At 49.7% G+C, this 24346-nt stretch overlaps 1 protein-coding gene across 1 annotated transcript in view; it reads left to right on the forward strand.

Annotated features, from left to right (window-relative positions):
• Positions 1–1550: 1550 nt before the first annotated feature.
• Positions 1551–24346, forward strand: part of ASPM (assembly factor for spindle microtubules) — a 30229-nt gene continuing 7433 nt past the window's right edge. The window contains exons 1-18 of the mRNA XM_024575990.3: positions 1551–2047; positions 3862–4005; positions 4164–5649; positions 7575–7679; positions 8244–8390; positions 9574–9819; positions 10068–10135; positions 12002–12143; positions 12709–12839; positions 13226–13401; positions 13893–14038; positions 14119–14204; positions 14628–14849; positions 15928–16135; positions 16233–16375; positions 16464–16592; positions 18347–18541; positions 19903–24216. Of these exons, the coding sequence (XP_024431758.2) occupies positions 1784–2047; positions 3862–4005; positions 4164–5649; positions 7575–7679; positions 8244–8390; positions 9574–9819; positions 10068–10135; positions 12002–12143; positions 12709–12839; positions 13226–13401; positions 13893–14038; positions 14119–14204; positions 14628–14849; positions 15928–16135; positions 16233–16375; positions 16464–16592; positions 18347–18541; positions 19903–24216 (8352 nt within the window). The 5' untranslated portion in view covers positions 1551–1783. The remainder of the gene's footprint in view (positions 2048–3861; positions 4006–4163; positions 5650–7574; positions 7680–8243; positions 8391–9573; positions 9820–10067; positions 10136–12001; positions 12144–12708; positions 12840–13225; positions 13402–13892; positions 14039–14118; positions 14205–14627; positions 14850–15927; positions 16136–16232; positions 16376–16463; positions 16593–18346; positions 18542–19902; positions 24217–24346) is intronic.

Below are 24346 nucleotides of genomic sequence, written 5' to 3' on the forward strand. Positions count from 1 at the left end.
AATTCGTTCTCTGTGGAGACTAGGAAGTGTATTGTATATCGAACTAGTACTTTCTGTTATTTTGATATTTAAAATAAATATAAAGTCTTTTGGTCCTAAGAAAGCACATCTGGGTTTTGTTGAGCACACTTTCACAGCGTGGGGTGCAGAAGTCTGCGTGGCGGGCACAAAGACCGAACAAGTGGAACGCCCAGGCGCCTGGGGCACATTTCTGTGCAGATTATTTCTCATAAGCTAGACACTATCCTGAAGTATTGTGCGTATTGAATGTATTAACCATTAAACGGTTTAATGGTTTTAAGTGGCTAATTAATATAAATTTAAATACTAATAGTGACTCGGAAACAAAATGCACTACACTTTGTTGAACTGAGACAAATATGTCTGTGATTGAAGCTTTTGAGGGCTTGTATTTGCAATATTAATTTGGCAAATAATATTCACAGTATGAAATAATATAAATTGTTTTTGAAAGTTATAATTCATATTAACATTTTTTTCTTAAAGAAACCACATAGTAGCATTCTCATTGTACATCAGTGTCAATGGATTAAAAAAAAAACCCTCCCTAACGGGATTTGACTTCAGGCCACATTGAGTGTCAGTGAATATAATTTCCTATCTCACCTTCCTCATTGTTTTCCCACTCGGACTCTATTCCCCCTACGTATGTTGTGTACCCACATCACGTGTAGTTTTAAAGTTTCCTGCTGTGTTTAGCGGAGGGGTGGTCTACAGGGAGGGCGAGGTGAGAGCAGAACCGCGTGTGCACGGATCCTGGCTCTGCCTCTTCCCCGCCCCAAGGCTCATCTGTAAAATACAGGCCATGGGTGCCGCCTCTCAGGCTTGAGGTACACATGGCAAGGGCTACAGTCATTATTAGTAGGAACGGACAATTAAAATAAGACCAAGGAGTTATTTGTCCAGGGACTGCCTGTCAACACCATCAGTTATGAATTATTGTGAATCCCAGGTTGCATCTAGTTTTGCTCCCAGGATCCCTAGTTAAGAGCCAGCAAACACAATGCAATGTACCGATGATGTATCATAAAATTGTGCCCTTGAAACCTGTATATTATTAACCAATGTCACCCCAATACAAGGAAAAAGAACGAGCATGCAAACTTACTGCCCCCTGCTGTGGTCACTTACTAAAATAATCACGTTCACACGAACTATACATTTAATTGTCTTATTTTTCGCGCATTCGGCCCAGGAACCGCGGAAGGAGAGCTAAGGAATATAATTCTGGGCGGGGTACATTGGAAGGGAGGAGGGTTGAAGCCATTATTTGCCTCCTTCGCGGTTTTACCTAAGGCTGCCCCTGGCAACCGCAAGGACGGCCGCCTTCGCTGTGGAAAGGGTGTTACACTCTTCCCCTCCACACCTCTTTTCAAATCCAAAAGGCGGATTTCAATTCTAAGCTACGAGTGTCGCAAAGATCCCGCCTCGGTTTTCGACTCCGCAGACAGCCACAGGCGGCCGAGCAATCATTTAAATGAAGCGCTGCCGTCTCATTGGCCTGGCGCTGCTGCTCACTGATTGGTCCTTGAGGAGGTTCGGCGGCGCGACTGCTCGCAGATTGGTTCGGTGAGGGCGTGGGGCGGTGCCGCGCGTGCCCATTGGTGGAGGAGGGAAGTTTAAGTTGAGGCAGAGGCCATAGCTGTGTCGTCCTTGTTTTGGCGAATTTGTGGGGATCGTTTCGTTTTTTCTGGGGTGCCGACGACTGCGAGAGAAGGAGAGGTGATTTCCCTGCGGAGCGGCCTGCGGCTGTCAGGCTGCCATGGCGACGCGGCGAGGCTGCTCGGACGCAAGTCCCCTGGAGCGGAAGTCACCAGCGGGACTGCGGGGGTCCCCGCCGGTCCTGACCCTCAGCCACTTCTGCCCCAGGCCGTTCCTGTGCTTCGGGGACGTGCGCCTGGGCGCCTCGAAGGTGCTGCCGCTGGCTCTGCTCAACCCCAACGCCGAGGCGGCTGCCGTGACGCTGCCGCGCTGTCCCGCCGCCGCGCAGGGATTCGAGGTCTGGCCGCGCGTCTTCGATCTGCAGGTGGGTGTGCGCGGGCCGGGCAAGATCGCGTCTCCCTGTCACCCCGCCACCCTGCCGGGGGTGGGAACGCGGGGAGATGCGGCCCGGAGGGCAAACTATAGACACGGGGGAGGGACCTCAGAGGATGAAGCCAGGTTCTTTCGTCCACCCTGGGGACGTCCGGGTCCGGCCGGAGTCTGTGGGCTCCGGTAGGCAAGGGTGGGCCGGGACCGCTCGCCAGCGCGCGTGCGCAGAGCATCCTTCGGAGCATCTCAGAAGCCTATTCCAAAAGCGTTTTCGTAGACTTAGGCGTCGTGGGACTCCTGTAGTTCTAAATGAATAGACCGCGATTTTTATACACACCCTTTATCTGTCTGTCTGTCTGTGTGTTTTTAATGATGCCCGGAGGCGTACCCTGATTGGGTCATCTTTTTATTGCCTCCTGTCAATCATCTTAAATGCATTTTAGTGACCAAGGGTGTGGGGGAAACTGAGCCCACAGAGACTCAGGGGCACTGCTTGTTCTGCTGAGATAGGGAGCTTTGTTTGGGCGGAATGTCTACCGGAGACACAGAAGCACTGCTTTCGGGTTATTGTCCACTAGCATGTGCGGTGTTGCTTTCGTGTAGTTTTCACGGTTTAATTTTATCAACGTTGTTTCCAAGAATTTCCCCGGTGGCTCCTCTGCACAGCATTGGCCAGTGTTTTTGTCTTTGTCACCAGAACCAGAGCAGGTCACTGCTTCTCTTGACCGCTGGCCTTTCCACTTGGAAGAACCTGTGAAAGTGTGAAGATAAAGCTGAGTGTCACCGCTTTGAGGCCGGCGACCAAGGGCTCTGAGCTCGCTCAGGTCTAAGCCCAGGTCACCTACCTGAGCTTCAACAGTGGTCCCCTCCTCCCAATGTCTCTCCAGGGCACAATCATTCCTTTTGCTATGTGGAACGAGAAAAGTTTTTTGGTTTGTTTATTTAGAATTCACTATTTTGTAGAGTAAGAATTCACTGTTCTTATTTTCTAAAACCAGCTGTTTTTGATGTTTGATAGTTTCCCCTTTAAATCAAAATTTGTCTCTCCCCCGCCCCCCACCCCTTAGGAGAAGCGCAGACACAGAGTTTGTTCTGTCCTGTAAGGGTTTCGGGCTGTGGGGTGTAGCCGTCAAAGCCTGAACTCTGGAGAAAGACTGCCTGGGCTCTGGTGACGCACAGTCTCACTTAAATACGTAAAGCTTTCTGGCCCTTGGTTGCTGTGTCCCTGTGGTCTGGCAAATGTGACAATTGCGGGGCTGCGTCCCAGGCACGCAGGCACGTGCGGACGGGGTGGGGGGTGTTTTAGAAGACCCCTGAGACTGGGCCTGCAACGTAAGTACTTCATAAATACTGGTACTCACGATGGTGTGGTTACAGAAATTTGTGGGTGAAAGGAATTTAGTAGATTCTCTTTATAGTTTTTTGATGAAAGTCTTCATAATGAAAATTCTTTTCTAGTTGAACTGGAAGCACTATACATACTGTAAAAAACTAGAGATATGTGATTAAAATTTAAAAAACCACTGATAACTAAAAATGATATGGAGACTGTTCGGTTGCTTTATTTACAATGAAGATTTTAGTACAATTTTATTTTGTTGTGAACCTTGTTATTACTAGTAGCTTTTTTCCTGATAATAAAATGAGATAGGTTAGGGAAGTTATTTGACTTAAATGTTATTATGGTATCGAATGTTGGTGACTAACAATTGTTCGTCCTATACCGTAGTCTAAGTTGTATATAATATGTTTCCGTTATTATGCACCATCTACTGTTACAGTAATTTTACAATTTTCTTTTGATTACAGCCTAAGGAAAAAATTGTTATTTCTGTTAACTGGACACCAATAAAAGAAGGCCGAGTAAGAGAGATTCTGACATTCCATGTAAATGGCATTGTGAAGCATGAAGTTATATTATTAGGGAATGCAGAAGAGCCAAAAAAGAAAAAGGTAATAAGTTTTCATTATTCTGTGATATACTCTAAGAAGATACTATGTAAAAATTATTTTGCTAACACTCTTGAAGTGAGCAACATATATAAAATTTCTTAGTAAAGGCAATATTCAATAGCCATCAACTTAATTTGTATTTTTGCTTATTTTTACAGAGGAGTCTTTGGGATACCATTAATAAGAAGAAAGTTTTGGCCTCTTCAAATCATAAGAAGAGGATTTCAAATATTCAAAATGTTAATAAAACGTTTAGTGTTTCCCAGAAAGTTGACAGAGTTAGGAGCCCACTACAGGCTCGTGAAAATCTGGGCAGGAAAGAGGGCTGTTCTCCAACAGAAAACAATTCTTTGATCCTTGAAGAGAATAAAATACCCATCTCACCGATCAGTCCCACTCTTAAAGGATGCCGTGGGGAGACTTGCTTGCCCCTTTGTGTGCGTCGGTCCACCACCTACACATCTCTTCATGCACCTGAAAATGGGGAGCTATGGAAATTAGAAGATGCCAACACTTCCAAAGATTTTAATGAGAAAGTCCTAACTGAAACTTCCTTTAACTCCATAAATAATAATGGCCAAATTGAAGAGGATAGTAAACTTATTCTCACCCCAAACTGTTCTTTAACGTTGAACATTACACAAAGCCATGGAAGTTTCCTAAGTCCAGATTCTTTTCTAAAGAACAGCCATGCAGCTACTAATGAACTAAAATTAGTGACATGTATTTCATCAGATACATTTCCGAAAGGTAATTCAAGGCCCGTGCATTTGGAATCAAAAACTGTACATGAAGTTTATCAGACAATTCTAAGTCCAGATTCTTTCCTAAAGGATAATTATGGACTAAGTCAGGAGGTAGAATCAGAATCAGTGAATCCAATTCTATCCCCAAGTCAATTTGTAAAAGACAATATAACATATAGATATATATCTCAACAAACATGTAAATTATCACCATTACTAAACGAAAATTCTCAGGCCTCAGAGTCTCCTCAAGTGCAGAGAAACAATGAAGTTTTACTATGTGTTCCTGAATGCCAGGGTTCAAACTCTCCAGAAGCTACTTTTGAAGAACCTAAATCTTCAGAAATGAAACCAAATTGTGACAGCTTTACAAAACACAATCAGCCTCAATTTTCTGCAGTTCAGAATATTTCTGGTTATAGCCACAACACACAGCTTAAGAGACGCCCAATCCTTTCTGCGACTGTTACTAAATTGAAGCCCACTGGTACCAGAGAAAACAAAACCGAGACTAGCCAACCAAAGGCAAGAAGGTGTCTCCGCAGTGTAGAAGGTGAACGTGAAAAAATAACCGATAATGTAGAAGAGAAAGATATTTTTCATTCTTATCTCCCAGTTATAGATTCAATAGTAAGTAACGCTAGGAGTTGCAAAGAAGTGATAAATCCTCCCTCAAAGGCAGCTTCAGCTGCTCGTAAAAGAAAGAGCGAGGGGAACGAGGAGGAGGCACGTGTGCTGGTCACAGTGACAGAACACACCGAAGCACAAGCGATCAAAAGAATCCATTTTTCTCCCGGGGAGTCTAAAACATCAGCTGCTAGAAAGACAAGAAAGGTGATAACACCCGTCTCAAAACATATCAGCAACAGAGAGAAACTGAGCCTGAAGAAGAAAACTGGTGAGTCGTCTGTAAAACTTCAGTGACAGTTTCCTTATAAAGGGCATATTTCCTGTTTCCTTTGGTTCATAAATTTGCTGCTGAGAAGCTTGAATTAACGTACACTCTTCAGTTACCCATTTGCTTAGTGGGAGGACCTGTGGAGTGTGGGGCTGGGCTCTGGAATAGTTGTGATCTTGTTCTGATAGAAGTTTTGATGTTTTGTTTGTTGTGACTTTTGATTTCTAAAAATTATTGCATTCAAATACTTACCTTCATTACTGAGTGTTTGAGACACTCACCCAGGGAAGTCCTTCACTTGCGTCACCTTCTGCTCCTTAGTCAGGGCCCAGGTTGGAAGGCCCAGGTAAGTGCCTGGCCCCCTTAATACCGTCCGAGGCAATGCAGGAGAGGCCTCCGCGTGCCTGTGCTCCCAGAGACATTATTCTGCCTCTGCCACTAATTAGGAGGGTGGTGGGCCCCAGAGGCTGGCATGCCTTTGGGGGAAACCTCATTGTTCTCCCCCACACTCACAGCCTTAGCGCCCGAAAACAGCCAGGACTAATCCCATCATGCCTTTCCAGTGCAAACTACCTCGTGTGACAGCCCCGGTCCAGGCCCGCTCGGTAGCTCGGTAGTTAAGAGATAATTTAAAAGAATCCTAAGACTCCTAGGAAGTATTACACACGGATCTTTGTATCTCATTTCTCTTTGAACGGATCCGCATTTGCACCTCGGTCTGCGTGTCCTCGGTCTGCGTGTCCTCGGTCTGCGTGTCTCCAGCTGCGTAAACCCACACCCTCCGGAGGCAGCGGGTGTCGGTAGTGCCTCTCTCTTCTGGGTCCTCCTCCTCTGGTTACTGCGAGCACAGCTTTCACGGCGCCGCCCTCCTCCACCTTCCTTCTCCCACCTTTTCCAGACTGTAGTTCTCCTTCCTTCCTTAACAACCAAGAAAAGAAAGCAGAAAGCGCGGAAACAGCTCCTTTCACGTGCTCTGCTAGCCATAGCCCTTGGGGTTACAGGGAAACCTGGCTCTTGGTACCTTCTCTACGCTGTAATACTGTCACTGTTCCTGAGGGACTTTAAAACCCGGCAGAAGGTCCTTCCAACATCCTGGCCTTTGAGTTCCAACCTACTTGAGCCACGCTTTTCTGAAAGCATCCATCTCTACTCACCATCCCTCTGATTTTGGCATTTTATCTGGAAACCTAACTCCGGCATTGTCCCCTTCTATCACCCTCAGTCCTCTGATCCACCGCCATTGCCACCAGCCACCACGTCCGCCCCACGTCCCACGTGGCCCCGCTTCCTTCCTTACGCAGCCTGGACCCCATCATTCATTAGGAGCACCTCATTCACCTCTCTCACCCTCGCTGTGCGTGTCTAAAAACTCCAGGCTCACTCCAACTCTGCTTACTCTGTGCCTGAACTCTGCTGGCTGGCCTTTGAAGTCATGACCTCTAACCTCAAGGAAGCCCTTAACCCTTGCTGGGTGTATTTTCCTGGTTTATTGACTTGATCACTTTGCTACAGACTCTCTCCCCCTTGCCTTCTTTTCTCCTGAACCCTCCAGCACCTCCTTTGCCTCCTTCCTTATGGAGACTGTCAGTTGTGCTATTACAATAATGCTCTAGTTTGTCTCCTGCCTCTGTTTTACTTAAGTTCCCACCATGGCCATTCAGCCACTGCATAGCTTCCTGTCAGCTCTGCGCCTCTGGTCTTGACCCCTTCACTCCACTGTTCTTCCCGTTTCCCGAGGGGCTGGGCGTCTGGACCTTCCCCTGTAGGTTTGATGGGCCCACCGAGGCACAGCGTCATGCCTGGTGCTTAGTGTTTTTGCTGAGTGGATGTGATTGTAGGAACCCCAATTTTAACTTTAAAACAGTTCATTCAAGGAATTTATTTCATTTTGTAATGCTGTTATTCTGCTTTATAATTTATTTTAGATTCCTTAGCATACAAAACTCCTAATTCTAAATCAAACAGACGGACAAAACGCGTTGTTCCTGTGGCACAGTCTAGCCTGACCTTCATAAAGCCATTGAAAACAGGCAAGTGTCCATGGTCTTTACCGTCTTGGAAAATCCGACACTGAATGAGCAGTGATTGTATTTCAGGCGGAAGCAAACCGGGATTTTTGTTGAACAAAAGCCTTGAAGAACTGTCAAAGTCTGTATTCACGGAGCAGTTAGACTGTGTTCTCAGACTTGCATGAAACTCTCTGGGACTTGGGATTTTTAAATAACCAGGAGGTGCTGCCTTACTTTCCCTTTTTTCTTTTTGTTTGTTTTGTTTAAAAAAATCAGTTTGGCTTTTTATGGTATTTTTTTCCCACTACCATTTACCCCCCTTATACCCTCATCCACCTCCACCCACCCCTGACCCCCCGCAATCACCAACTGTTCCCGAGTCCATGAGTCCTTTTTCTTGTTTGCTGGATCCCTTTTTACTTTGTTTACATTTCGTGCCCCAAAATGCTTCCCACTCTTTCCAGCAAGTACTGGGAAAGGGGGTGTTACTGAGAGCCTCTGCTGGTAAAAGTGGTCTTTTGCTCTACGTTGTATAACAATTTAAAGGGAAGAGGTTCTTACGCAGTAACCTGGCTGTGCCATTAGACATTCCTAGACACCCGATGCCGTTCGCTGCGAGGAACATGTTTTACGATGAGCGCTGGAAGGAGAAGCAGCAGCAGGGGTTCACGTGGTGGCTGAACTTCATACTGACTCCCGACGACCTCACTGTGAAGACCAGCGTCTCTGAAGGTAGGCCTCACATTCATGTTTAAGTTGAATAATGCCCTTGTTTGGGCAGCTGGGGCTTAACATGGGTTTTTCCTTTTTAACTGCACATATTTTATTATAGTTAATGGCATGGTTCACCGATTTATTGACATCACTGCTAAAAGTTGTGTTGCTGAGAATGTTTAGGGAATTCTGGACTGAACATACCGGACTTTACGTTTCTTCTTACTTTTCACTCTTACACATCAGCCAGAGCAGTCCCCAGGAGAATGATTCAGTGCTGATCCAGTCCCAGTTACGGTGACGTGTGGCAGCTAAGGAAGTTGGTGCAGAGTTAACTACGCCGGTCAGGCGTCCTGTCTCGGAGAAGAAATTTGTGTTGTGTGGCCTCTTCACTCAGGCGTATTATCTCCACCCGCTTCTTCTTTTTTCCCGCTTTAGTTCAGACACCCTAGCACCTCAGTTCAGACATTGGCGGCACGCGAGGGCACCGCGAGCTCTCCGAACCCCCTTGCCGTAGGGCAGTTTGCAAACACCTCAGTGCTCGTCCTGGGGAAGCCTCGTGTAGGAACGATGGGGACACGCTGTCCACAAACATTTGAAGGGTTTTCTCCTGAAAGGGAATGAAGCTAAGCCCTGCTTAGAAATTATAGGGATCAATTCAACAGCTTAAGATAAGGAAAAGCCCCTGCATACCCTGGAAGGGCTCACGGTCTCTAAGGTCACGCCCTTTCATTGCAAGTAAACAGCCTGTTACTTTACTTCTCTTCTCCAGTGGAAATGTGCTTGATAGAAATTCCAACTGCATTTTAAAACTTAATCGATTTAACAAATCACATTCCTCTAGAGCTTCCCTTTTTGATTTTTAAAGAGGGTGGAGGCGGAGAAGCCTGTCAGGAGGCTGGCTCCCCGGTCTGGGTTTGAGATGATGATGTGTGAGTGGGGCAGTGGTGGCTGAGACTGTGAGAAGTGGCTGGATGGGGACACCTTTCCCAGGTAGAAGCCACAGGCTGAGGTGATAGATTGGCCTCAGGTGCCGAGCGAGTGGCAACGCCTTGTTCTGAGATGGAGAGGCGGAGAGCAAGGGACGCAGAGGCAGGGAGTGGGTTCTGTTCTGGCCATCTCAGATGGTACTCATCACTGGATTTGAGGATGCGTACAAATACCGCTTAACCAGCGCCATCTTTCTCTTGTTGTTGCCCAGTAAACGCTGCTGCTCTGCTCTTGGGGGTGGAGAGTCGGCATAAACTAAGCGTTGCCAGAGCTCCCACGAGAGACGAGATGTCGCTCAGAGCATACACGGCCCGGTGCCGGCTGAACAGATTGCGTCGAGCTGCGTGCCGCTTGTTTACTTCCGAACAAATGGTGAAAGCCATCAAAAAGCTGGAGATTGAAACTGAAGCTGGGCGGCTGGTCGTTCGCAAAGACAGACACCTCTGGAAAGATGTGGGTAAGAAGATTATACAGATACTATGACTATTTCTTTACAAACACAGAGGTTTTGTATTTTAGAGTTAAAGGCTTTGCAGCGTACGGTGTCACATATTTAAATATCGTCTTATCTGTTTGAGTGGAAGTACAGTTTACATAGATTAACTTCCTTCATATAGATGATGATCCTTTTGTTCCCCCTGATTTCTGTCCATGAAATTTTGTTTACTGTGGCCTGATTTTTCCTGCTTTTCCCCTGCGTTGCAGGAGAACGGCAGAAGGTTCTGAGCTGGCTGCTGTCATACAACCCTTTGTGGCTACGGATCGGCCTAGAGGTAAGTGCTCCTTTCAGCAGTTAGCAAAAGGCTTCATTTTTAATAAATATGGTTTCACTTATGGAGTCACTTGGTCAGCCTAATTGATCTTTCAGTTTAAAATGATCGTCCTTTAATAAATGTTCATTATGTAAGTAGACCATGCCAATGTATTATTGCCAGTTAATTTTATAGTAATTTTTCGTTAGTGTCTTATGTATATATATATATATATAAAATCGGTGCTAGATACAATGTCAAGTATAGTAAGCTCCTTATGAGCCTTCACACATGCCGAAGGAGGCCTGTTAAGAGGCATTTCCTAACTGAACCTCTAAAACCTGCTGAGGTGCATGCTTGTTTGCCCACGTCACGGATGGGACAGGAGCTCAGCGGAACAGGGACTGGTCAGGCTGCGGGTGACACCGGGCCAGTGTCACCGTGACCATCTGGGGCACTGCTCGTGAAAGGGCCATCAGAACTCAAGGTTCTCCCATGGTGCATAGCTCAACAAAGCTTAGAACGTTAAAACTAACTGAATTAGGAAGACACAGTGGTAGTTGACTGTTAGAAAAAGATGTGCCTTTATTAAAAATACCCGCTGTCTCTTACTGGTATACTTTTGTATTTCTTTAGGCTTTTTACCTTTGTCACATGGGATACCCTATTCTTCAGTTTATTGCGGGTTTTGGAATAGAACAATCTTTGGGACTGAAAGGAATCTTTATAATAATCTGGCTTTTAGTTATCAAGAAATTGAGGCCTAGAGAGAGCCCATTAACGTCACATAAGCTGATAGTGTCCTTGCTAAGATTTCTGTAGTCTCCCTTTAATTGAATTGAAATTCAGTTCAGTCTCTTATTTCTCAGTGAGAGGTCAGTGAGAGCCATCACCTGTCAACCGTCCTGGAGCCTCAGCCCCGCGGAGCCTCCCGACTGGGGACGGAGCTCTTGGTGGCAGAGGGAGCAAGCCGGGGAGTTGGAGATCCCTTGTGGCCCTTGTGCTTCGGCGGGGTGTGCGTCTCCTCCAGCCACAGCCCGCTGCCCAAACCACCGCAGCCGGGCGGACATGGGGGAGGCAGGGCGTCTTTTCCCCCACGAGAGGCACCCCAGTCTGCGGCCCTTGGCGGGGACGTGGGGCCTGTGCAGGGAAGGGAGAGGGGCTGAGTGACTGTCAACAAAACGTGTGGAACCCCCCACCCAGGGTTCTGTTAGTGGGCGTGGCCTCGGAGGAGTTTCAGAAAGCACCCAAGGCCAGACTGTGCATGTTGGCAGGTGTTAATACTTTCCCATGCTTCCCACATTTTGCTAGTGTAAGGTTATAGAAAATAATTTGATTTTTGTTTTTTTTTAATTGCTTTAAAAGTCATAATAAACACAATGGTGTTAAACTAATTTCTTATGTGAGTCATTCATTATAAACAGGTCTATACTTCTCAGATTATTACCTTAAGTGATTTACAGATGGTTTTAAACTTATCTGTTAGAAAATTGACCATATTTAGGTTTCTGTTTTATCTTCAGGATATACTTAGTGGGATAGTTGTAATTTAATTTGAACAACACATGTACATTTGAGAGTTCTTTAACTTAAAGGAAGAAGAATTAAAATACAAATATTACCAGTCAGCAGATTTTAAAGAATTTATCTTAGTCCCAAGCTTTTGACTTTTTCATTGGGAGGTGTGTATACTGGGCACACTAAAAGATGCACAACGTGTGTACGTCCAGTTCGAAGAGGGCACCGGGCAGACGTCTGGTCCCTTCCCTGTTGTTTGCGAGGCGGGACATTGCCAGGCCTTAGAAGATGCCGTCTGCCTTCCCGTTGCATCCCTTTGCTTCTCAGAGAGATAACTCGGTCCTGACTTCAGCTTTAATTTCCTTCCAGACAGTTTTTGGAGAACTCATAGCTCTGGAAGACAACAGCGATGTCATGGGGATGGCTGTGTTTATTCTGAACCGCCTGCTGTGGAACCCTGATATAGCTACGGAGTATAGACACCCCTCTGTCCCTCACCTGTACCGAGACGGTGAGCAGTTCTGCCCCCACCCCGAGCGCAGAAATGGCTTCTTCCAGGCTTCCTGTCTCTGTGTGCGTGTACCTGCTAGAGAAACCAACGTGAAGAGGGTCCTCTACCCCCCCCCCCCCCCCCCCCCCCCGGCCCCCTCCGCCAGCGGTCCCCATCGTTTCCTCCACCCCTACAGTTATTTTTGCCTGTCTGTTGTCTCTCCCCACCGTTGCCCTGCATGGGCTGTAGGCCAGTGGGGGTCCTGTTTGCTTTGTTTCAGTGCTGCATGTAGCCCCTGGGAAGGTGCCTGCCCATCGCAGGTGCTCGCGAAGGACTGGGTGAGGGGGATGAGCCAAGGCCCCTGACGCCCTTGTGCCTGTCCTGCTCCTGCCTGGCTTGGGCGCACCACCGGAACCGGCCGCAGCACTGCTGTGCTCGACGAGCCCAGTCTCATAAGGCACCAAGGGGGCACGGGGTGTTTTGTGTTTGCCGCGTTAGCTTCTTTACCTGCACATGGTTATTACATCTTAGGTGACACTGGGCTGTCACACAGGGACTGGCTATGCTTTTCTGTACTTTCTTTAAGGTCACGAAGAAGCTTTGTCTCAGTTTACACTGAAAAAGTTGCTGCTGCTGGTTTGTTTCCTTGATTATGCTAAAGTCTCCAGACTTATTGATCACGACCCCTGTCTGTTCTGTAAAGACGCCGAGTTCAAGGTGCGTGTTCATTTTATACCTTGTGCCGTGCACTTCACGCTCCAGACTTCGGCTTTTATTGCATGTATTTCCTCTAGAAGAAGTTAGTTTCTCAGGTGCCGGAGAGGAATGGGAGGCTTAGCCCACGAGCCCACCCGGGGCCCCAGTGCCCTTCTGGCGCCCCGTGTGCTACTTTGAGAGCGAGCAGACTGCTTCCGAGGACTCAGTTTCTGGGGGGGTTTCTGTCCTAATTTCGTGTGTTAGCAAATCAGTGCTGATTTTTAAGTGTGTTATTAATTGGAGCAAATTTTTATAAGGCTTACATGTACAGAATGATTTAAAGGATCCTTTTTTGTAAGCGACATGATACTCTTGGAACATAATACCTGCGACTTGTTTCTCCGTAGACTAGTAAAGACCTTCTTCTGGCGTTTTCACGAGACTTTCTGAGTGGTGAAGGTGACCTTTCCCGCCACCTCAGCTTATTGGGATTACCTGTCAGCCACGTTCAGACGCCGTTTGATGAGTTTGACTTTGCTGTTACTAATCTGGCTGTAGATTTGCAATGCGGGGTGCGTCTTGTGTAAGTATAAGAAATAGAATTGTTTTACTTAGGAATAGACTAAAATTTTGTGCAAAACTTCTCTTTCTGTGTTTACGCAACCTCTCTTGCTATTTCATGTAATGGAATGAGTTTCAGGTTGAAAAACTGGAACTCATATCTGCAGCACTGTTGGAAAAACGGTGTCAGTTTTGGGCCCAGACACCCTGTGGCCTGTGCACAGTGTCGTCCCTGCCTGCGTGGGCCTAGGGTGTGTTCCCGTGTGCGTGTGTGTGTCCCGTTGTGCTTTCTCACCTCTGCTCGTGGACCTCAGCCCCCGGGGCCCACCGTGAGCAACAGCTGTGTCTGCTGACCACGCAGGGGCAGAGTTGGTCGGGCTGCAGAGACTTTCTGACCTGGGGCTCTGAGCTGGGGGAATTCGTGTGGGCAACAACTATATTTACATGAAGCTTACTCTCCATGTACGTTTTTACCTAACAATTTCGTTTGAAAATTCCTCCCCTGTCTGTCAGGCGAGCCGTGGAACTGCTCACACAGAACTGGGACCTCTCGAAGAGACTCCGAGTTCCTGCCATAAGTCGCCTTCAGAAGATGCACAATGTGGACCTCGCCCTGCAGGCCCTCCGCGCCCGAGGGCTTCAGCTGCAGGACGAGCTCGGTGCGTGCGGCGCCAGACCTGTTGCTCCCCGAAGTGCCTGCGCGCCTGTCCTGTGCTGACGGGCAGTCTTTTCGTTGCAGGGAATGCAATCCTGTCTAAGGATATCGTGGACAGGCACAGAGAAAAAACCCTCGCACTGCTTTGGAAAATCGCACTGGCTTTCCAGGTATTGTGCATTCAGTGCATTTGGCACTTTTTATCCATTTGTTGAATAAAGACCAGCAATAATAACTTTTACTTACTAGAAGTTACTTTGTCCCAGGAACTGTGATAATTGCTTTACATTTATTTTGGTTCAAACTTCAGTACCCCCACCCCCACCCCTACTCCTGTGTGTTTTCACTACCACACAGGTGAGGAGACTGAAGTGACAGGTCACATCATGGGCAGGAAATGGAGGCGAGATTGGAACCCAGGCTCGTGTGGCCTGGGGTCCCGGGGCTTAACCGCTGCCTGGCCTGTCACTTCCATGTAGACTTGTTGGCCTTAAAAAGTAGACGACTGTAACTTCTGTGGCTTAAAAACAGCATATCAAAAGGCATATGACTTCTTACATGATGGAGATATTTATTCTTGTTTTGTGTTTCAGGTGGATATTTCTCTTAATTTAGATCAGTTAAAAGAAGAAATCGACTTTCTAAGACACACGTGGAGTCTGAAGAAAACAGTGCCCCCACTCTCACGCTGCTGGGACGCCGCCCGCAGTGAACAGGCGGGCCCCAGGCCGCGGGGACCCTCCGCCCAGCACAGCGAGAGCATCGGGCTGTTGATGGAGTGGGCGAACGCCGTCTGCGCGTTCTACAGCAAGAAAGTAAGTGCCGTCACCTCCGTTTCAGCCCAGGATTTTCAGTAAATCTTGGTTGAAGTCAATGAAAGTCAATTCCCCATCAATTCCCTTTTGGCATTTCTTAAATAATGGTGTATTCCTGTGTGAGCACACTTTTCCTCCAGTGAGCGAAGGCGTCGTCCTAGACCGGTGTCACCCGCTGTGTGAGTTGTGGTCATTTCAGGTGTCACTAAGAAAGAAAAGTGCCCTCATCGGGGGTCTTAGCAGGACACCCGTGCACAGAACCGGGCACCGAGGGGTGGCACCTTGTGGTGAAGGCGAATGCCTGTAAACCTGCCAGCGGAGCGGGGCAGTAGAGAGCCTCTCCACTGGCCGGGGGGCAAGCGGGGCGGAGTCTGAGCTGAGTCCTGACATGCTCCTGTGAGTGTGAGCACGTGGGGACGGGTCGCACTGACACACGTGAGTAAGGTGTCTGGAAGGAAATAAAACGTGGAAACTGATGTGGAGTGAGTATGACTACACGCGGTGAGCAGTTACGCCTTCCGAGCGATGTTAGAAAAATGGGGAAATATATGGGTGGCCTTCTGGGCTTGATTTAAGGGCCAGAGGCCACCAAAGGCCCTGGGGAGACTCTGTTCCCAGCCTTTCTCTGAACCCCCGGGACTGCTGGCTGTCCTTGGCTGGCAGATGAGCGTCCCCACCTCGGCCTCCGTCCTCTCTGTGGGCCCATCTCTGTGTCTCCCCCCTTTGCTTGTAAGGAGGCCACCTGTGTTCAAAATCCACCCTGCTCCAGTATGAGCTCCCCCTAATTAACTGGGTCTGCAGTGAGCTCTGTCTGAATGGGTCACGTCCTGGGGCTCTGGGAAGGACGTGAATTTCTGACGAACGCGGTCCAAGCCGGCGCAGGGTGTGACCCGCCTCTGTGTTTGGGAGCGCTGATGAGTGCCAGTTGAGAGCTGGGCTGTGGCTGTGGCGTTTTGCGAGGTGGTGAGAGCGGTCACTGTGATGCTCGTGGCCACTAAAAGGGAGTGTGGACTGCAGAGCCGTTCGTGTCTCTGTCACTCTACATGCAGCTGACCCCTCGCCTGGCCTTTCCCCCCAGGTGGAGAATTTCACGGTGTCTTTCTCAGACGGCCGAGTGCTGTGCTACCTGATCCACCACTACCATCCTTGCTACGTGCCTTTTGACGCCATCTGTCAGCGGACCACTCAGACTGTGGAGTGCACGCAGACGGGCTCGGTGGTCTTGAACTCGTCATCTGAGTCCGAGGAGAGCTGTCTGGATGTGTCTCTCAGAGCGCTTGGTCATGGTCGGTCCCTCTCTGTGGGTCAGCGTTTCAGGCTTCAGCTTCGCCATGTCTGAGGTCTGCCCGCAGCCGTCTGACCTCTCTCTTCCTTGCGTGACAGAAAACACTCCAGAAGTGTACAGAGAACTCCTGGAGAACGAGAAGAAGAACTTCCAGCTGGTCAGGTCTGCAGTCAGAGACCTCGGCGGCGTGCCCGCCATGCTTCACCACGCAGACATGTCCAACACCATTCCGGACGAGAAGGTGCGGGGGCAGCCGGCGCGCTGGTGTCTTAGACGACGGCCGGGGCTGCTCTGTGTGGCTCTTCTGAGCCGTGTTTTGTTTCCCGTAGGTGGTTATCACCTTCCTGTCATTTCTCTGTGCGAGGCTCTTGGATCTCCGCAGAGAAACCAGAGCGGCTCGGCTCATCCAGACGGCGTGGAGAAAGTACAGACTGAAGTCAGACCTGAGACGCCATCAGGTACGCCTGAGAAAGGAAAGCGGGGTTGAGACCGTAGTTCTTGGCCTGCCGCCTGACTGGTTCTTGATGTGGTTTTGCATTGTACTGACACTGGAAATCTTGATAATTGTGTGGCTTTAAGTTGGGGCAGCCGTCTCTGCCTAATCCCCGCTGTTTCCTGTATCCGATGTGTCTTGCCGCCCTCTCCCGCCTTTCGCCCAGTCCGCTGTGGGTAAGTGGAAGGACCTCTCCTCTGTGTGAATCTGTGACAGCAACTGGGGGTGCCTGACTCAGCACTCCGTTCCTTCCTCCTGCGTCAGGAGTTCTAGGCAACAGCAGTCAGATGTTTTGGGTTTTTTTCTTGAAGGATGGAATCTGCTTTCTTTTCTGCACATTGTTTTTTCCCCCCAGTTAGTCGGATATTAACTGCAGAGGTTTTTAGCCGCTTTGCTGGTGCACTTTCTTTGCTTGGTCTGTGTCTGTTCCCCGAGCAGTGGAGGCTCCCATTTCACAAAGACCACAGCCTCTCCCCTTCCTCCAGGGGACCACGCTCCTTTGTCAGGTAATCGCACTGTGACGTGGTCGCACATGTCCGTTTGTGATTTGGAGGTGTCCTGTATGTTCTAGGAGGAATATGACAAGCTAGTGAGCACAGGCGTTACCCCGAGACTGCCGTTGCCTGGGCTCGGCGTTTTGCTTTGTGTCCTGGCAGTCATTTCTGTGAACTCTCCGTTGAGACAGAATGGCGCTCAGGGATAAGGAGCCCGTGGGGCCAGAGCTACCTGATGGGTGACGCAGGATTTCCCGAGGGTCCCCTGACACATTCCAGCTCTTAGTTCTGCCTGTTAGTGGACAGTGCCGACTCCAAAGCAAGGCAAATTCTTGTATTTGACCTGCATTCGGGCCAAAGAAATATAAGTTGGTAACCTGTGGCTCAGCAGCCACGTAGGATTAATAATGGTGCCGTGTGGTCGCTCGAGAGGGAGGCAGTGACTGCGGGCGTGGGATGAACCGCTGGCGTTTGTAACAGATTCATCTGCTTTGCACCTGGAGGGTCCTTCCTGTCTCAGACAGCTGCTTGCTGCTGGTGTGCTTGAGGCTGAGGTGGTGTTCACACGGAGGGCCCTTCTGGTTTCCTTCACCTGGGGGACCGGGAAAGCCCTGCCCCTAGTGTTTGACTCAAGTGCTGCTTTTGAACTGCATCCTATTCTTTCTGAGCCACTGGGCGGGCACTGTTATTCCACCTGAATTTTCTGTGTAGTTACGGTAAGGAACACATAGGAAATCGGCCGTCTTAACTGTCTAGACGTGCACTGTCGAGTGGCTGCGCGGGGCGCTGACCCTGCTGTTCGGGCTCCATCATCTTGTCGGACAGACTTCCTCGGCCTAGGTGTAGACTCATCTGGCCTTTTTCTCACTAGCGAGTGAGCCAGTGTGTGGCCGTCACTACTGGTATGTGTTCCAGTCCATGAACTACCATTTGCCTTTGTAAGAGGGGCAGTTTGATTCCTTCCGGGCTTGACTGTGTTCCCAGACTGTGGGATTCCGACAGCTGGTCCTGGTTAAGTAATAGTCAGGCTCCGTACTAATCCCTGTGCCGAGCCCACCACCCTCGCAAGGCGAGCCTTCCGGGACGTGAACAGGAAGGGCTGTCAGACATGCGGTAAGTTCTGGGGGGTGTTTTATTTCCAGGGTCAATTCGATTAATACTTCACAGGTGATTTTCTTACTAATAGTAATTTAGGGTCTCAAGTGCGTGTTTAACTTTTTTTTAGGAGCGAGACAAAGCTGCCAGAATAATCCAGTCAGCTATGACCCGTTTTCTAGCTAAACGACAATTGAAAAAGGAGGTCAGCGCCGCACTGGTCATTCAAAAATGCTGGCGAAGATTCTTACAACAGAGAAAATTGCTGATGTTAAGAAAGGCAGAACTAGAAAAAATTCAGAATAAATCAGCACTTGTTATTCAGGTACAGTATGCTGGAATTTTGAATTTAAAAAGTTGTAATGACATTGGAAGGAAGAAAGTGAGATATGGTAAAGTTTTAAATTATTGTAGTTTAGGTTGCTACATTTTATCTGGTACTTAGCTCTAGCAAATATTTAGGGAGCATTTGAGTTCTTGCTTCCAGCATATGTCATCAGTTTGACTCAAACTCTCATAAAAATTAAAAAAAAGCGAATATTCAGTACCTCCCTCCTACCCATGGGACTGCCGTGTTCGGCACAAGGCTTGGACAGACCGCAGTGCCCGCTCTCCGCTCAGGGCGCAAACAGTGCACCCGGTCCCCCTGCCGTCTGCCCTGTAAGAGGGCTTCAGGCTTCCCCTCAGTGCCGTGTGCTGTGCCTGCCATTCTGCGCGGTGCCCCCCACGCCACCAGTGCCGCTCCGGGTCTGCACTGCGGATCCTGGGAGCTTTTCTTCTGGGGTTCACGTGCGTATTTCCCGCCTAGCCCACCTGATGGCACATAAGGGAAATACCACCGATACTCAGACCGTCGCAGGCCTGTGCTATTTTTCTAGTAAAAAATATTGAGCATGTTTACTTCACATGGTAGACGTGACTTGCATCTCTGTTAGATTTTGACGTTACCATAGATTCTGTTTTGATCACATCAGAGAGGCGTGTGCTGTTTAAATTGGCCCAGTGTAAATGCCAGTGATCCCATGGTGAACGGAGCTTCGGTTGGTGACAAACTGCCAAACTTCCTTCCCAAGAGGCTGTGCCATTTTCAAGAGACACACGTTTATCTCTTCTCAAGTCTCTTCAGAATTCTGCTTTTTAACCACGTATCTGTACTTTCTGGATGTGGAGAAAGGGAGCAATTTTAACCCTAGTGAAAATAATGACTGGGAGTGGCCTGGCTCCCTTAGTTCTCAGGGTCCTGTGTTTACATGCTCAGGCCTGTGTTGTGGTAGCACAGGAAGGGTCCTGCCCACAAGCAGTCTGCAGTCACTGCAGACAGGTCATAGGACACAGAGATGTACTCCCAGGAGATCACTCAGAATCAACTAATAGCAGAATGTTATGATAGCTTTATTTCGACTCTTCTAATACATTATTCTAATGTAAACGTGCTTATATTCCTTAAGTCTGTGGGATCCAAATGCAATATAAACATTAGGACTGAGACAAGGGTTTCTGAATTGGCGGCAGCTGTAGCGATGTAGAAACTAAACTACAAACAAAAGAGGCAAATATGTTTTTCAAAAATATATTGTTTTTTAACTTAATGTATTTTTAAGCAGCATGTTTAAAAATTATACATTCAAATGTGTTAAGTATACAAAGGTATGTCTTTTACTTTGTGTTCTTTCTTATTTCTTGCAGAAATATTGGAGAAGGTATTGCACTAGAAAGAAGTTCCTGAAATTGAAAAATTATTCGATCATCCTGCAATCTAGGATAAGAACGAAAATGACTGTTGCTTCTTATAAACGGTGTGTTTGGGCGGCCGTCACAATTCAGAGGCAGTGGCGTGCTTGTGTGAGAAGAAGACAGGACCAGCAGAGGTACCAGAAGCTCAGGTCGTCCTGCCGTGTGATCCAGGCTGTGTTCCGAAGGTGGCAGCGCAGCAAGATGCGATCGCAGGTGAAAGCCACGATCACACTGCAGAGGGCCTTTAGAGAGCGGCAGGCCAGGAAGCGAGCTAAAGAAGAAGAATCTGCAACCGTCATACAGTCGTGGTATAGAATGCACAGAGACCGACGGAGATACTCTCATACTAGATCTTGTGTTCTTACCATTCAGACCGGATTTCGGCGCTTTCAAGCCCAGAAGTTATATAAAAGGAAAAGGGAGGCCACCCAGACTATCCAGACCCGCTGGCGCGCACACCTGGAGGCAAAGGCGGTGCGCGCCCGCTACCTGCAGAAACGGGCCGCAGCCGTCCGCATCCAGGCTGCGTTCAGGGTGGCGCTTGGCCAGCGCCTGCGCAGACAGAACTGGGCTGCTTGTGTGCTCCAGTCTTACTGGAAAATGAGACGGGAGAGGCTGCGGTTCCTGGCCCTTAGGAAAATGGTCGTCACGTTGCAGGCACATGTAAGAAAGCATCAGCAGTTACAGAAGTACAAGAACATGCAGAAAGCTGCCCTCGTCATTCAGACTCGTTTCCGAGCGAACGTTGCAGCCCGGACAGTCCTTGCGTCCTACCAGAGGACGCGCTCCGCTGTGATTGTCCTGCAGGCTGCATGCAGGGCGAGGCGAGCCAGGAAGATGGTTCATCACGCCCTCACCTGTGTCGTGAGGATTCAGACGTGTTATCGAGCTCACGTCTGCAGAAAACATTTCCTGAGCCTGAAACACGCCACAGTGAAGTTACAGTCAATTGTCAGGATGCAACAGGCTCGTAAACAGTATCTGCAGTTAAGGGCGGCCGCGCTGTTTGTCCAGCAGAGGTACCGGTTCCTGCAAAAGGCCACACGCCGGAGAAAGGAGCTCAGGCAGGTGCTGGAGGGCTGTATCAGGCTGCAGGCCTGGGCTCGCGGGCACCTGGTGCGGCGGCAGGTGAGGCTGCAGAGGGCAGCGGCCACTTCACTGCAGGCCCACTTCAGGATGAGGATGGTGCGGCGGAGCTACCTGAGGATGCGCCAGGCGGCGCTTGTCATCCAGAGGTGTTACCATGCGCACCGAGCCTGGCTCCAGAAGCAGGAGGCGCTGCGCGAGCAGAGAGCCGCCACCTGCCTGCAGGCGGCTTTCAGAGGCCACCGTGTGCGCCAGCTCCTGCGCCGGTGGACCCTGGCTGCGCTGACGATCCAGAGTGCCCTCCGGGGCCACAGGGAGCGAACGAAGTACCGGCGTGTGCTTCTGTTCATCGTCCAAATTCAGAGGTGGTACAGGGCCATCCGCGCTGCCCGTGATCTCCGGACTCAGTTTCTAAAGACGCGGGCCGCGGTACTCACCCTGCAGGCCGCTTACCGGGGCTGGCAAGTTCGGGAGCAGATCAGCAGGGAACGCCGGGCAGCCCTGGCTGTTCAGGCTGCCTTTAGAAGGGCCCGGGCCCAGCGGTGGTTTCGACAGCTAAAAGCCGCAGCGCTGGTCCTCCAGCGGCATCGCAGAGCACAGGCCGCCGGCCGGGCGCAGCGCAGGGAGCACGTGCGGCTGCGGCAGGCCGCGTTGACGCTGCAGGCGGCGTGGAGGGGCCGAGCAGCGCGGAGGCAGATCCAGAGGCGACACGAGTGCACAGTGCTCATCCAGTCCTGCTACAGGATGCATGTGCAGCGCAGGAGGTGGGTCGCCCTGAGAAAGGCTGCCCGTCTGATTCAGACGTGGTACCGGGCCTGCTGCTGGGGCAGGAGGCAGCGGCTTTCCTATTTGAAGACCAAGGCAGCCGTCCTGGTGTTGCAGTCGGCTTACCGCAGGATGCGGGAGAGAAGGAAAAGAGCAGAGGAGCACAGCAAAGCTGCGGCCACCATACAGGCCGGATACAGAGCCTACAGAGCCAGGAAGCGCCAGGCTGTCTGCAGGGCTGCAGCTGTCGCCATTCAGAGGTGGTACCGCAACATCAAAATTGCAAACTGCCAACGCAAGGAATATCTTCATTTAAAGAAGGCAGCAACCAGAATCCAAGCCATTTATAGGGGTATGAGAGTCAGGAGACATATTCGACGTATGCACATGGCAGCCACCTTCATTAAAGCCATGTTTCGAATGCACCTGTCGAAAATGAGATATGATAAAGTGAGAGCAGCAGCTGTGGTCATTCAAGTCCAATACAGGGCCTATTGTCTAGGTAAAACTCAGCGTGCACAGTACTTGGCAATATTGAAAGCTATTGACATTCTCCAGGCAGGTTTTCGGGGAGCGAGAGTTCGGCGGACTCTCAGAAAGATGCACACTGCCGCGGTGGTCATCCAGTCGAGCTACAGAAGGCACAGGGAGCAGGCGCGCTTCAGGAGGGTAAAGGTGGCCACGAAAACAGTGCAGCGCAAGTACCGGGCTCTGAAGGCAGGGAACGAGCAATTTCAAAGGTATAACCAGTTAAGGCTTGCCACGATCCGCATTCAGGCTGTTTTCAGGGGGACGAGAGCCAGGAGGCATGTCAAAGCTATGCACTCAGCTGCCGCTCTCATTCAGAGGAGATTTAGGGCTCTAAGGACAAGAAGGAGGTTCCTCTCTCTCCGGAAAGCTGCTGTTTGGGTCCAGAGAAAATACCGTGCCAAAGTTCGCGCAAAGCATCACTTAGAGTTTCTACGGTTACAGGAGGCAGTGACCACAATCCAGTCATCGTTCAGAGGCTGGGTAGTAAGGAAAGAGCTGCAAGAGATGCACGGGGCCGCCACTGTCATCCAGGCCACGTTCCGAATGCACAGAGCGCGGATGAGCTACCAGGCCTTAAGACAAGCTGCGGTCCGGATGCAGCGGCGTTACCAGGCGTGCAGAGCCGCAAAGCTGCAGAGAGAAAGGCTCGTCCGCCAGAGGCACTCTGCTGTGGTCATTCAGGCCGCCTACCGGGGGTGGAGAGCAAGACAGCTTTTACAGGAAATGCACAGAGCTGCTGTCCTAATACAAAGCACATACCGGATGCACAGACAGTATGTTTTCTACTGCAAGGTGCAGTGGGCTACAAAAGTGATGCAAGAGAAATACAGGGCAAATAAAAAGAAGGCTCTTGAACCCAGCGCACTGGCGGAAGCAGGAGCTGGTGTCCGGGCGGGTTCCCCAGACTCGGCCGTGGGGAAGCAGGGTCAGGAGCAATATCTGGCTGCCACCACTGTTCAGAAGCACTTCAGAGCCTTCCGAGTGAGGAAGCATTATCTCCGCTTGAGAGCGGCTGTGGTTTTTGTCCAGAGGAGATACAGAGCGATCTCTGCGGTGCATATCCAGGCAGCCCTCCGCCTCCAGGCTTCTCACGGAGGTGTTCGGGAGAAGGGGCGCAGCTGGGGTGGGCACCTGGCAGCCCCACCCATTCAGTCCTCCTGCAGCATGCACAGGGCCCATGCTGCTCGCCCAGCACAGGGAGGCACAGCTGCTACCGAGCAGAGTCACTGCAGGCCGCCTGTCAGAGTGGCAGCAGACAGGAGGCAGTCTTCAGCAGTCCAGACATCTGCACTGGCTGCTCAGGCTGCATTTATGAGCACAGAGGCTAGGCTTGACCTGGAAAACACCTGTAAGGAAGAGATGGCAGCCACCGCTGACCGACCTGCCTCCCGCTGTGGCGCGGCTGAGACTGGACAGGAAGCTGCCCGGAGCTTGGTGGCTGGGCCTCCCACATGCTCTGAAGCTCCTCTGGTTGCCGGTTCTTGGGCCACAGCAGGTCACTCTCAAAGCAGGGCTGTGATGACCGTTCCCGATGCTTTTCGGACGATGACCACAGGAACCTTGGACTTGGAATTGTGGGCTGCCCTGCGAATTCAGTCCTTCCTGCGAATGGCTGCATGTCGAAGAAGGTTTGTCCAGCAGAGAAGGGCTGTGGTCACTCTGCAGCGGTCCTTCCGGGCACTGCGGGCCAGAAGACAGTTCTTGCTGTTGAGGAGGGCAGCGGTGGTCTTGCAGACTCGCCTGCGAGCCTGTGTGTGTGCAAAACATCAGAGACAAGCGTATTTGCACATCAGGAGCTGTGTTACCATTATTCAAGCTAGAGCAAGAGGATTTCTACAGAAACGGAGGTTTCAGAAAATTAAAGAGAGCGCCTTAAAAATGCAGGTATTTAACTACTTCAATGTAGACCGTCTTAATATTTAGAATTTAATTATTAATTTGTTATTTGATATTGAGCTTATACAGAAATAAACGTCGATTGGTTGTCTTGAGTCAAATGTCTGTTTCTTACTGT

The sequence above is a fragment of the Desmodus rotundus genome, chromosome 10, assembly GCF_022682495.2.
Source record: "Desmodus rotundus isolate HL8 chromosome 10, HLdesRot8A.1, whole genome shotgun sequence".
In the NCBI taxonomy this organism is placed as follows: Eukaryota; Metazoa; Chordata; class Mammalia; order Chiroptera; family Phyllostomidae; genus Desmodus; species Desmodus rotundus.